The sequence below is a fragment of the Pygoscelis adeliae genome, unplaced genomic scaffold, assembly GCF_000699105.1.
Source record: "Pygoscelis adeliae isolate BGI_AS28 unplaced genomic scaffold, ASM69910v1 Scaffold145, whole genome shotgun sequence".
Lineage (NCBI taxonomy): Eukaryota > Metazoa > Chordata > Aves > Sphenisciformes > Spheniscidae > Pygoscelis > Pygoscelis adeliae.
The window spans coordinates 185,436-199,865 of record NW_008824866.1 but is presented as its reverse complement, the minus strand read 5'-3'; the positions used below and the strand labels follow the sequence as shown (position 1 = coordinate 199,865).

Here is a 14,430-nt window from a genome sequence, read left to right as displayed (position 1 = left end):
ACATCGTGAATATTTTATCCTGGTTGTTGTAACTGTTGCCATCAGTATTTGCTGGCAGGTTACTTTAACTTATTTTAAAAGGCTTTGCTAAAGAAATAACAACAACAAAAAAAAAGCTATGAACAACTAGGATAAAAGTGCTTGAGGAAAAATGGTGAGGAAGTTTCCTTGTACACAAACAATGCACAAACACTTAGCCTAGAACCAAAGACAGATCCTGATCTATGAGAAGGACTATTGCCATAGAAAAGAAGCAGCACATCTGGGTCCCAGAGGGAACAAGCATGAGGAGAATACAGCAAACAAATGATACTGGACACAGGACAGCATGTTTCTCCGACCTAGAGATGAACACAGATGCAGTAAAGCTGCTACGGTATTATGGACAGCTGAATAGGTGAACATGCACATAAGCCTTTATATTTGGTTTATATATGAGGAACAGGTACTGTATTGAACACATGCTAATGTTTGAACCTGTATATTGGGCCTGTATATTCAGTAAGCATTGTCGATTTTCATTAGGTTTTCATCTTCTAAATAACATCAGCTCCCAGTTTCTGAACTAGTTTTTTTTAGTATGACATGTTTTGGATGAGAACGTTAGGGGGCAATTTGAACAAAGAAGGAAGAACAAGAGAACAACTGGAGTCGGGCTCATGTGGGATGAGGCCCTTAAACAGTAAACTATGAGAATAAAATCTGTTTATCAGAACAGATTTGGAAATCAGTTATACCTGTTGCAGGTGCTTCTGATATTGATGCAAGAAATGGAAAGGATTATGTTGGTTAAGACACAAATACAAGAATTGTGGATTCATTTTTCCATTAATCAGGATTTTTATCCATTATAACATGTATGGTTTTTAAACAAAAGCCCTCAGGATTTTAAAGTAAATGTTTAATTAGTTTTCTTTGCTGATGTTTAACTAGCATTTCCTTTGAGTTTAATGACTAATTCCAAAATGAACAGTCGAATAGAAGGAAATAGATTTGGTAAGCATGATTAGAATATTCCTTTGATAGTCAAGAAATGAGCATATACATACAGAATGACAGAATTAAGAATCTGATTTCTGTATGTTTAATTTTTAAAAGAAGGGAAAATGGAAATGGAATTGTTATAATGCCGTCACTGACTTAGTCCCTTGCTCTGAAAGTACGTGTATTTGTTACACTAACTTATTTTGCATACATCTTGGATTTGGCTGTGTACATATATTACAGCAAGAAAATGTTTTTCTGGTGTTGTGTTTTACTGCCAGTATCTTTTCTTCAGTATGTGTGTATGTGATAATTTTGATGGTCTTGAAGACTCACAAGGGTTGTGGAGTTTTTAAGTAATGAAATAGACGTAGTGAGACTCTCACAGTGAAAAGACCAAAACTGAACACAAAACACTATATCCATAGAATCTGCTTCGAAGTTTGTATTATTTTTGAGGAAAGAATGGTGTAAAGTCAGTGCTGGAGTTAGTGCTTAAGATGGTAAATTTAGATTTAACAACAATTGTAGTCTTTGAAGTAAAAAGTGTTATGCATTTACTGAGATTTAATGTTTTGCTTTACATAGCTTCTGATATCCTTTAAAATACTTTTGAGGTTGCTAATTAACAAGGCCACAATATAATCACTTTAAGAGCCTTTATACTCTTTCTGCTGTTATGCAGTGTATACATGCGAATCATTAGCACACCTTGTCCATTCATGTTCTTGCATCATGTTCATACATCTTGCATCATATTGATGATACCCTTGATCCATCCTTTGCTATATTAAAGGCTTTTCTGGTAAAGGGAAAAACAAAACACCCTCCCCCGCTTCCAGCAACTTCCTTGTGATGCTGTAACTTCTGTCTTAAAGGATACTAGAATTGGCTTTTGGGGTACTTTCAGGCAAGGAAGAGTGGAGTTAGGTGCTTTTATTTACTTTCTGGATTAAATGGAATTCACTAGTTGCCTGTGAATACAGAAATATGGCTTCATTTCTTTTAGTCTTGTTTACTTTCTGTTTGTGGCATCTCCATTCAGTGCAATATTTTAGTTCAAATATTTATTTTGTTTCAGTTAATGCAGACATGCACCTTGTTAACCCTCTGACCTTTATGGTCTAGCTATAAAAAGTTTGCCAGAATTTCAAACAGCCTTTTATCTCTCACTGTAAATGCCAAAGATTTGCCAAAACCCAGAAGATTTTATACATTTATGAAACAAAATAAGCAGTATTCAAAAGTATTAAATAGAAGAAATTGACAGAAAACCCCAAATCCTAACCAGTTTACCTCTTTGGACAAAGTTTCTTATTTAGATCAGTTGTTAGTGTTTACTTCAAGTTGGGGTTGTGTTCAGCTCTTGAATCTTAGCAGGGAATTTGAAACTGTGTTAGTTCCCAAGATGATCTTTGAACTTTTCAGAGAGGACACAAAATGGGAGTTTTGTGCTTCTTTCAGTGAGTTGCGGTCCATCTTCTAACAACTTTGCAGCTGTTAATAATCTTCAAGAAAAAGAATAATTAGGCAAATTTATCTACATTTTTCTGTTTCACACAATTTTAATGGGAGTACTTAGAGGTGAGTTAAGACTATGTATTTAAAAATGGTATATGTGAGAAATTTGCAAGGGAGGGCAGGAAAAGGGGGTGTGTGTATGGGTTAGATGTGAGTATTTTCTTTCCGTTCCCATTGTCAGCATTTCATTCCACAACTATCTTCCTCTTAATGCTCTAAATATAACTTCATTTCTCCTCATCCCTACTTTCAGTTTCCAAGCACTTTCAAACAAGATTCAGTCATATAGCTTGTTCTCTTCACATGTGCTTTGAGTTTCTTCTATTCTTATGTTGTTCTTCCCATCTATGCAAGCATTTTCTTGAAAATACTCTAAAGATGCTGCTTCTCCTTTGTGTTCTCTTATTTGTTTCTTTTTTCTTTGTGTCTGTTCTCCATCTTTGTGCCTGAATCCCAAATCTACTAGTCCCACTGTATTTTTTTTCTTTCTTTTTCCTCTTACCATTTGAAACCTGTGAGAGGAAAATTCTTTTGGTCTTTTTGTGCCTCTTTCCTTCTTAAATGTCACTGTCGTCTTCTGTCACTTTCTGTCTTGCTGTTTCTACAAGGGTTGGGAGAATGCTCTACAAGTTGCTTAGCTTTTTGTGAGACAGCAAAGTCTGTGGATCTGTCCTTGTTGACTGTTCCTCTCCCTCGCTCTCCAGAAAGAGGAGCCATCTTCTATCTCAGTTAACTCTTACAAGCTACTGCTCCTAGCTTGCACTAGTTGCTAATATCCTTACTTCAGGAGATGTCTTCAGATGAGAAGAAAACAAAGCCTCTGTTCACCATATCTGCATTCTTGACAGTTCCTCACATCTGTGTTGTTTGGGGAAGGGTCAGACTTCTGGGATAGCAACTTTTCCTCTGCATAATATACAGCTCTACACTCAAGTTTTTCCTTCTCCAGGATAGGGTCATGTCTGGTCAGCTGTGCTGGCTCTGGCAAATGGAAAGGTCCTCACCATAGACAGGGCCCATGAGCTGGGCTGTTTTCTTGTAAATAATGTATATGTAATTTTCAAACATGTTTGATAATTTCCGAAGTGTTGTACAACAGCGAAGAGGAAAGTCACATTGCAAATTTGGGATAGGAAAAGAGTTTGAAATTTGAAATCGTTAATAGAATGGAATAGACTAAGAAATAAAATATCTGCACACTTTGAAATAAATTTATTAGGTGATATAACTAATTTGTATTTAAGATGCCAAATTTTGCAGCTCTGCTGGGAATAAGAAAGGTAATTTGACAGTAACTTAAAAACAAAATGAGTGCAATTTAAAAAGATCATATTGGATAGAAATCTATATTAAAAAATCCTTATTTGTGCCTCTAGTAATTCAACAAAATTATGTCCTACAAAATTATATCCTATATCCTACAAAAATATCTTGTAAATGACTGTATTATTGGCTGCTGAATTGACTGCGTGAATTTCCCTCAGACTGAAGGGATGGTTTCTGAGAGCTGCTGCTCTTGCATCTGACAGCATGAAAGGATGATGGAAATAGTTGCTCTTCTCAGGGCTGCCACAGTCATGACTCTTGCTTCCCTGATAACCTCCTGCTTACCAGCTTAAGCATGGATCTCCTTACCAAATGGCAGCGGCCTTTGTATCGTATTCCTGTTTTGTGGCATCATGTTCAGCAGATGACTGCGTTTGTCCATGCAGTTTTCTTCTCTGAGCACCAGCGTGTTTCTGAGCCCTCCTGGCTCCCTGTTTTACCTGCTAATGGCAACCAAATGGCTCTGTGTGGCAGATTTAGAGGATTGATTTAATGGCTGTTGCTGCTGCTTCTGGGAGTGTGTGAAAGGGGAAGGAGGAGAGGAAAAGGGAGAAGGAGGGGGAGAGGTTGCTGCTTTGGACAGTAAAGCAGGCTGCTTTCTGGGAAGGCAGTTCCCCAAACCCTGTTCTACCCCTGTGGCTACTGAGATTGGATTACACTTTGGATTGGTATCCAAAGCAATGATACTAGATTTACAAAAGCTACGAAAAAATGTAACACTTGCTTTGTTTTAATAAACACAGATCTTTGCTGTTTCGAGGTTTATGGACACTAGCAACTTTTACCTGGTTACCTCTGGTGGTTTTGGTGGTCTTGGTCATCTGCAGCTGTTTAGAACAACAACATCCAAGTTACAGCTGATTCCACCCCCCCACCCCACCACCCCCAGGAAAACTGTCATTTACCAGGAGGTAAATGATAATGATTGCATTTATTTTGGCATTGCTGCTTTTCTGAGTAGGAGCTAGTTCTCCTGAAAAGATACATGGCACAACTCAAATAGTAGATGTGAAAGTGCTCTGCTGCTGATATGATTCCCTCTGTACTATCTTCATCAAACCAGTGGTTCCTTGTAGAAAGTCCTTGATTCTTTCTGGACTTCCTTCTGTTTTTTTCAGGGTTTTTTTTTTAGTATGTTTTGATCTTTGGTTACTGTAATGAGTACCTTTTTTTCTCATGGACCTTATATTTGGATCTTGCTGGAAATAATGCAGCTAAATGTCATATCCCTTCCCTTGTCCCCAGTAATATCCACAATCACCGACAATAAGATTCCTAAATTCACATAAAAAGTTACAGACCTTCTCGCAGCAGTAAAGAAAGAATAGGTGTTTAAAGTGTAAGTAAGAAAAAATATCCTAAATTGGCATTAATCACACTCCATGAGGAGAGTTTCTTATCGCTTGTTTTCTGATTTCCCCCCCACACCTTGTGGTGTTCTGAAGATGCAGTTCTTCAAAGATACAACTTTATGCACAAGACTTGGTTAATGATGTGTGTAAAGCTAACCATATAAAGGACATAAAGAGGACTGAAGGCTCATACTCTAATCTCCTCACAGCAGAGAACTTGGAATGTTATTCTTCTCAGATTGCTCATATCCCTTTAATGATTCTTTCTGGAGACAAGTATTAACTAGTGATTAGAAAAGGAGTTTGTTTTTGTTTTTGTTTTTGTTTTTCCAAAGGAAGAAATAGCAATTAGTGACTGACCTCCACTTCCAATTTGGTGGGAATTCAGATCCCTAGCATCTGTCCCATTGATGAGCTTTCCCAAAGCCAGTAAGCTGAATTTGATCTAAACATCCTAAATATGTTTCTCTAATGCAGCTGCAGGTTTAACATGTTCCTGCATTACAGTTTCAGCAGCCACCTTAGTTTATCATATGTCCAAAAATAAGACTGAAAACCCAACCCCTTGTTGGGTTATCCCTTGGTTGGTATCAACAAATTTTTAGTCCAAATCTGTTGCATTTTGAGGCACATAGGCAGTGACTTAACTGGAAGTGGAGATAGACTGCTTTTTTGCCTTCTTTCTTAAACTTTTAATCCAGTGGGTAGAAAAACTCATCTGATGCTTAGTATGGCTGGATTCAAGCTGAGGGAAATTAAGACTTTCCTACCCTCACGTTCCAGGTCTTTGTTTTTTCTTGCAGCCTTCGACATTTTCTCTTGGTGTCTCACAGCAGATAAAGTTACAATACCCGTCCCACTGAGGTCACTGCTTCTCACTTCCTTGTTGCTTCACAAACCAGTATTATTCACATGTAATGATCATAATTTTTAATCTAATGATTGTATTTTTAATGTCCAGATGTAACAAAACAAGCTAAATGATTTTAAAAACAATCCAGGTTTAGAGCTCTTAACATGCATGTCCAGAGTCTTGCATTCTTTGCTTCAAAGGGATTCTTTTTTTTGCAAGGTTTCTTCCTTTTAGATATTTGTTTGATTTTAGTAATTATTTTTGTTCTTTTAAAATGCATTTATTTTTGCTTTGCTATATAAAACTAAATTTTATTGTTCCATTAAAACACACACTGTACTGAGAATTGAGAATGGATATTCTCTGTCCATTTTCTAAGACATATTGAAACTTGTACTTTGCCTACGTTGTTTCATTTTCACAATTGTTTCAAGGAAATTGTGGGGTTTTTTTTTCTGAAGTTCACATATGAATTATCACTTTACAAACATTTTTCATCACTGACAATTTCAGTTCCAGAACTGATGTTAAATACTACTATACAGAAGTCAGTTTTGAAATGATCGTGTTGTTCCCTTCTAAACCCGTATCTAAAATTTTCAGAAAGAAAAAGTTAATTTTTTTATTTATAAAAAAAAAGAAAAAAGTTGGTGAATCTTGAAGTTCATTGTTTTCTCCCTTGTAATAAATTGTATGATTAGCAGTGTTTCCTACAAATAAGAGGCAAAGGCAGCTTCAGCTGCTGAAAATTCAGCTGTGTAATGATGTCAGGCAGCCTTTAGTGAAGCCTATAGAAGAGCAGAAGAGGCTTTGAAGACATCAGTCTTGGAGATGTTTTTGGAACAAACTGTTCCAAAGTGGGTTTAATTATTATTTTTTGATAATAATTAACTTGGTCATCTAGCACAAATAACTGTATGTTTCTGTCTGAATACTAAAAATTGCGTTAGTGTATGCAGATGTGTGATATGACTTTTTTTATTGTGAGTAGTAGTGACTTCAGTCTTGCATTTAAAAAAATAATAATTCCAAGACTGTAGGGGTTAACTTCCTTTCGCTTTCTTCTTCTCCCTACGCGTTCCCTTCAGAGTTTTGATATTTGTCATTAAGTAGCTAGACATTGTTTCCCTTACCCAATAATAGTTGCTTAAACATTAAGAAAAATGACCAAAATTGTCATTTTCTTTAAGTTGATATGAAAGATCAGATTAAGTAGAAATATGGATTTGTTGTAGGTATGTAGATGAAGCCTTTGTTCATGTCAAATATAAAAGCAGCATACATTTTCTGTTTGCCTAAGAGGAAAGGTGTGCAACTGCTGACTGAAATTATTTAGGCATTTAAATTACATTCAGGTTCTTCTTAGGCACAGTTGCTGGGTTCTAGTAGCAGGTTACTGGTTTTGTTATTTTGGAAAAAATGAACTAATCGTATTTTACTGTACAGGATATGAGTAATAACAAAAATTAGATTTTTGGAAACATTTTGCAGGTTCCAGCTTTGCAATTGGGGACTCTATATAAACCTCTGGAGCCAGATGTTCACCACTATATTCTTTCAATCACTCTGAGGTGTTGATTTTAAAAGAATAAGTTGCTGTTCCTAAAGTCTACAAACCAAAAATATTTCATAGCAGGCCTGTGAACTTACATGGATTCGTTATATTGGTGCCTATGCACGGGGTATAATAAGGACCAATTCATGTTTTCATTCAAAAACAGCGAAGACAACTATTTTCTTTAACGTTACGCCAGATTTATCCAAATATTTCAGCAAGTCTGTATTACAGTTTGTCAGCAAACTGGGTACAACCAAAGTGTATTTAAAAATCATTTAATTAGGACAGATTCATTTTCACTCCATGCCACTACACAGCAAGACTTGCTTGTTCATATTTCCTTAAATTTATTCTGGAACTTGTCCAAGTTTGGCTTTAATGAGTAGCCTATCCTGCTAGTTACATTAGGATTTATTTTCCTCTAGAGAAGTGTTTGAATTGGTAGTTTTTTAACCTGTTCAGTTAAATGAACATATGTTCAGAACTGCATCTTAACTCTTGAGTGTAAAGATTTGAGAAATAATTATTTCTATTGTTGTTACAGTTTTAAAGTGCAGTTTAAATAGTGGTTTTAGACTCCAACCATGTGCCATAACTGTTTTAATATGGTGATGAGTTTTGATATGAAGTCACATTCAGTTGCTTAATACAAATTTAATGATACAATATAGAAACACAGATCTGACTTGGTTTACTGAAAAAATTATTTGTACTTGTATTTTCACTTATTGCTTGAATATATCTCTTGGGTCATAAAACTTGGTTAAATATAGCTCAGTACCTTATTAATGATGGATTTTCTGTATTAACAGGTGCAGCCTGGTAGCAAACTTGTATTTTAAGTTCTTTTAAATGCATTATTTGTGTTTCAAAACTATTATAATAAATCCTGAATTATAAATGTACTTTCATCACTAGCCAGGTCTAGTTAAAATTTCCTTTAAGCAACATTTGCTGCACACATGGTACAATACTTCCCCCCGCCTTGATTTTTTTTTTCCTGTAAAAAAGGTTTTATTTTCTTCAACTTCCCATTCTTCCAAAGTTATCTGAAAAGGACCAGTAGACTTTATTCCAATGGGATTGTTAAAGTACAGCAAGCATAGAATTTGCATATAGTTAAAAAAAATCATATGCTGTTATTACACATAAGGGAGTATTTTATGTGAAACTTTTAAGTTTTAAATTTAGCATAATTCAGTACAGTAGCTGTAATATGTATTAAATGACTAGTCAAACTTCTAAAGCAAAATCTTTTCCACTGTCACATACTGCGATTGTCACAGCTCTCCACAGACCCCTCCTAAAGTACATTAATTTGTTAATACAAATGTGTTATTTTAGATGGAATTATTGTAGAGTCATGTTCTTCCTGAATTTTGCTGAAAAAGGTTTTCTACCTCTTTTCTTTCTTACCAGTTTTACATTAGGGAACCCATCTTTTGAAATATTCAGACACTTTTTTCTGAAATATTTAGTTTTAATCCTGCAAAGTAATGTTCAGAAATAAGAGGGAAAAGTAGAAAATGTAAGTTATCTGAAAGGATAACAAAAGGGAAAAGAACAGAAAGGAAAAATGTTACAGTTACATGGCTGTCACCAGAAAAGGCAGGTAGGAGATGCTTAGTTCCCCCAAGCAGGGCAAATGTAATTTTTCTTGTTCTAACTCACTCTTTGGTGTCAGTGACTGCTATAAAAAAAAAACCAACCAAAACAAGGCTATTATAAGATCTCTTCTGAAAAAGCCTCTAATGAGTTTTGATTTTCCTAGCAACAGGGGCTGTACCGATCCAAAATATGGTCGTTCCAAACTTCAAAGACTGATAGTTTCATTCAAACAGTAGACTGCTTTTTTTTTTTCGTTCTGAAGGAAATTTCTGCTACCAGACACAAGGCTGAGTTCTCCCATATAAACATGAGATGTTTTTCCTTCATCTGTGTTTTTTCTGCAAATGGCATTTGAAGCTGGCAGCACAGTCGTGTCATTAGCTTCAAATGAGTTGCAACTCAGAGGCAGTCTTGTTGCTGGTTTCCTCTCATTTCTTCTCAACGTTTCTGAGACAGGTAATCCTGATTCCAAGCTTTGAGGTTGAAAAACCTTGGTCTAAAGAATACTGATTGCTATTACAGAAGGCTACAACATCTGTTTTTGTTTGTTCTTTGTCCTCCATCTGTATTTATGTCCATTTTCTGAGAATCTTTCATGAGTATCTTCTTCCATAGGAATCAATTTTTCTTTTATTCCCTTGTTTTCCTTTTTAGTGAGGAGCAATGGAATTGGCTTTTGTGGATGGGTTTTATGTATGAAACTTTGATCTATGGTGTAGACATCCACAGCTGAGATAATTATCTTAATCTCCCTTTATAGGCAGTGGGCAGAAATAGTGACTTGCAGAAAGCGGTTCATTTAATGCTCAGACCTAGAGTGAGTGGATCTCTGTTAGGTATCTTTGTTCCTTTTAGCTTAAAAGGGCCTATACAGCCATCTTACATATGGATGTTTGTTTATACTGTAGGTGTCTAACACTTGATGAGATTAATCCCTCTTATTCCAGCGAAAATGGTTTTCAGTTAGCTGTTTCCTGGTATTGACAAGAAATTGAGGGAGGAGATCTGTTTGTGACTTAAGGTGAATGCTTGTATGTGCAAGTCCAAGTTCAAAGTGATGACATGATCTTTGGCTGTACCACCGTGTCAACATGGTAGTTGATACATGTCTTGTGATGTTCAGAATGCTTGTTTCCAAACCATGTTTCATGTCACACAGGCCTTATCTGCAGCTAATGGGCCAAAGGTGTTTGCAGCAGAATATTTTGCTATTCTGCTTCTTCATCTAGATGATCATGATCATGGGTCTGAGAAGTGATGATGTGCTTTTTTCTTCACAGTTTTCTTGGTAAAGGGCCACTCTCCCAATCAGGTGCAGAAGTGCAAGGAAGTCTACTTCTTATTGCCAGAATTTTGTGTCACTTCATGCTACTACAGGTTTCAGAGTTTGAGCATCAGAATGGCCTGTTTCTGAATTCATGGAGCCTCCTGCAGAGTCTCTACTTGCTAGTGTGATCTCATGTATGTTTGGTCATATGGCTGCAAGCATTTTCTTGTGGAGCCAGATAGGAGACGCAGTATATTGTAACTGCTTGTGACAGTTCCTTGGAAGGTTTTGGTTTTGCTGATCTAAAGAGCCATTTGGTGTCTGCAAGGGAATGTCTTTACACTTTCAGTCCCTCGAACATTTTGGTAAAGGATGCTTTTTTCCTGGATTAAGGGATTGTGTGAGCAGCTTCAGCAGCTTTCCCTCATTTAAGGTTCTGATTCCTAATGGAACATTAGCCTGATATTGTTAATTTTCTTGTGGCTTTAGGCTTGTCCCTAAAATCTTCAAATGGAGGAGATTCCCCAGAATGAAGATGAGCTAATCTGTGCATCAGTGATTATATTTTGGCGACACTAGAGAAAATAGTGCTAAATAGCACAAAAAGTACATTTCAGTGGTGGAGCAGGAGAGCAGGAGGTGATTAGGGCAAGAATAATAATGTTGTAAATATGCTGCAGGAAAAGGCTCCAAACTGAGAATATTAAAGAACCTTTGCAGTTTTTGTTGAATGTAGCAAATCAATCTGTTGCTTAATTTCAGGTAAGAGTGTATATATTAGGAAGAAAAAGTAACTACTGATTTTGCTATAGTTGTGGTAGAGCCTTCTTGTTGATAGTGGACTCTATTGTCACAGAAGAATTTATTTGCGAACAGAATGTCCTGTACCTTGCACTACTCTCCCAATGCCTGTCCCCACCTGTTTCTCCTCCCCAGTTATAAGGTAAAAGGCATTGAAAAATACTAGAATCACTTAATGAGCTCTATGTCAGCCAAATATGGAATACAAGGAGAAATATGGAATGTGGGTCTTTTTGTTTGTATTTTGTTGTATAGATATTGTCTGTATGGTTTTTTTGATCACTGGAGACATATCTCACTTAGTGATTCACTGTAAGCTTCTAAATAAAATTTTTTCAGAAAATTCAATTTTTTAACAGTTCTGTGTTTTCAATAACTGCACAATTTTATGAGTAGCTCTTATTATGGTGGGAGCACTTGAAATTGCTTGTATTAAATATTTTAAAACCAAGAGATAATTGGATGAAAATATATGATTTTTTTCCTCTCATGTTTTAGAGGGAGATATAAAGTTAAATCATGTAACAGAAGTCCTATTTAGGGTGAATTTCAGTCTAAAGAGAATCGGCTCTTAGAAGAAGAAATTTAACAGGCACACAGCTCCAACCTTACAAACTAACTGCTTATAGTCTGGTATTCTGTGACTAAGTTTTTAAATTGTTATTTTTATGCACCAGAGTAATGATTTTCCTTATTTTTTCCTCCTCTCAATATTTTAAACAGGATCAAGCGAGCTCATGTCCCACTGACAGAATGCATATTTGAGCTTCCTAATTTGACAGTTCAAGCAACTAGAGCTCAAACCCTTCTGCTTCAAACTATTTATCAGAGCTGGTGTCATCCTGCTGGAAATGTCAGTTCGGTGGTGGTAAATGAAGCTTTACTGAATGAGGTTTTCCAAACTTCAGGTAAATATGTGATGCTTTTGGTTAAGTATTTATTATGGTACAGAGTACTGCTAGTGAATGTGCATACAACTATATCCTTTAAATCCATGTTTTTACTTATAGTAGTTAACAGACAGAATGTTTTTTGTGTGTATATGGGTATTTATAGCTTATGGTTAAAATCCAGGATGTAAGCTAAGCCACCAAGCTTCACTCCTTGGCACCAATTTCTGGATGCATTTAATTTTCCCATACAGGATAATTTTTCCATGCTTCCCTCATCTGAAACATCCACCCTTGCTACCTTATATGGTGCAATGTTGTAACTTAAGATCATTCAGAGGTGAAGCTGTTGGAAGAAATAAAAAATACTGGATTATTAAGGGCTTTATTAATCAGTGGCATACATAGAATTTTTTTTAAAAGGTCTGCAGATGTTTCTCATCCCGTTTCACAAATAAATGTTACTTAATTGTTGTAAAATTGCTGGAGATATGCAAATCTCAGTGATGATGATATAAATAATGGAATTGGTTACCTGTCATCCTTTTGCAAAACACCCATGGATTTTGGGAGTAAATTAAGGATTTTGACCAGCTTACACAGGAGACCACATTCTTCAAGTGCATAAAGATGATGATAATATATTTTTTTCTTTATATTTCTATGCAGGTTAGAATAATTTAGACTCACTATTGTTTAGACACACTATTGTTTATCTGTTGTGAATAAACACATAACAAGAATAATTGAGATCTTTTGGAATCTCCATCATTACCAGTCTTGGAGAACGTGGTAGGAGAATGATTCAGATGTAGTAAATCATGACTTGAAGCAGAATGGTAGATTAGACTACCACTGGAAGTCTTCATCAGTCCTATTTTTCTCAGTCCTATTTTCCTTTTTCAGTCCTGTTGTTTTTTAAAGTTAAATCTGTGTTGATCTGATGGTGCAGAAGAACTGTTGTATTTTCAGGTGTGTAACCATTGGAATAACTGTTTTAAGTGCTTAGTTTTTCCTTCTCTCCCAAAAGTCACTGCTTCTCGTTGTTCCTTGATTCTGTGTGGGTCACCTACGGAAGAGATTGTGAGGTTTTATTTTCAAGTACTCGTAATTCTGAAGGTAGCAGGTTTACAATCCACATCTCTGAGAAATGTGAAAATGCAGTCATTTGATCATTTCAGATGGCCTTAGGGTTTGCACAGTTCCAAATGAACCTGTTCCATCACTTAACATGTTTCAGTCCTTCAGTTCAATGAACTGTGATACAGCCATGCTAACAGTCTATCTGCAGAATAGAAATCTGGAGCACACATTTTAAGTACTTATAATAAAGTAAATGAACAGTATAGTAAACTTGTTTTGGTCTTGTCTTGTTCATGGCTTAACGCTTCACCTGGTAAATTTTATACTTCTGTAGCTGTACTTTGCATTAACTAGATAAAGGCAGCTTTGAGTTCAAGGCTATGAAATGATTGCTGTCTACCCTTTTGCCCTAATTCTTGGCTTGGTTGATTCTGTAAGTCTACTACATCTTCTTGGAATACCTTTGTGTAAAATTTAGTATCATGCCTTGTTGAAAATCATCCTTGTACTTAGTGTCAGCTTCCACATACTTTAACAGTAACATGTATGTGTGTAAGCTTCTAAAAAAAACTTGACTTGTAATTGCACAGGGAAGTTGGAATTTCAGCTTTTTTCTTTTTTTTTTTTTTTCCTTTGTGAAGTAACTGAGCAGAATGTAGTCAATAAGGAATTTTTCAGTAAACAAGGCACTTCTGTTAATCACTTATATTCTTTTACTAATACTCAGTTTAGTTTCTCCAACATAAAACAACAGCGGATGAATGTTCCTTGAGAGTCCTTGATTTGGGTCCCCAGCTGCCATTGCATGTCCCTGTGCTCCTCTAGGCTTGTGCAGATTGGCCTTTGATGGGTTGATGGCTCCTGTGGTGGGCCTGGGAGTAGCCCGGCAGGGTATTATTTGGGCTCCCTCTCCTGCCATTGTCTCTCTGAGCATCTTTGTGGGTGTACAGATGAGCTTTTATTGCATAACCTAACATCTCACAGAAATAACAGCCTCTTTGTCAATGGTACTGTGTTTTCCATATGATCACAGCTCCTTTTTAACTATGCACAAAAGCAGTACAAAAGTACTTCAAGAAAATAGTTTTCCATCCTTGTGGTGTTGTGGATTAATTGTTTCTTTGATCAATTTTGTACAAATAATGCAAGTATAAACACATTTGCTTTATTTTCTTCTATAGCTCTTT

General features: G+C 36.0%; 1 protein-coding gene across 1 annotated transcript in view; it reads left to right on the top strand.

The window, feature by feature from the left end:
• The window catches only part of LOC103917280 (vacuolar protein sorting-associated protein 13B-like), a 297,344-nt gene that overhangs the window by 101,024 nt on the left and 181,890 nt on the right, over nucleotides 1–14,430 (top strand). Inside the window, exon 16 of the mRNA XM_009324398.1 lies at nucleotides 11,994–12,178. Coding sequence (XP_009322673.1) covers nucleotides 11,994–12,178 — 185 coding nt within the window. The remainder of the gene's footprint in view (nucleotides 1–11,993; nucleotides 12,179–14,430) is intronic.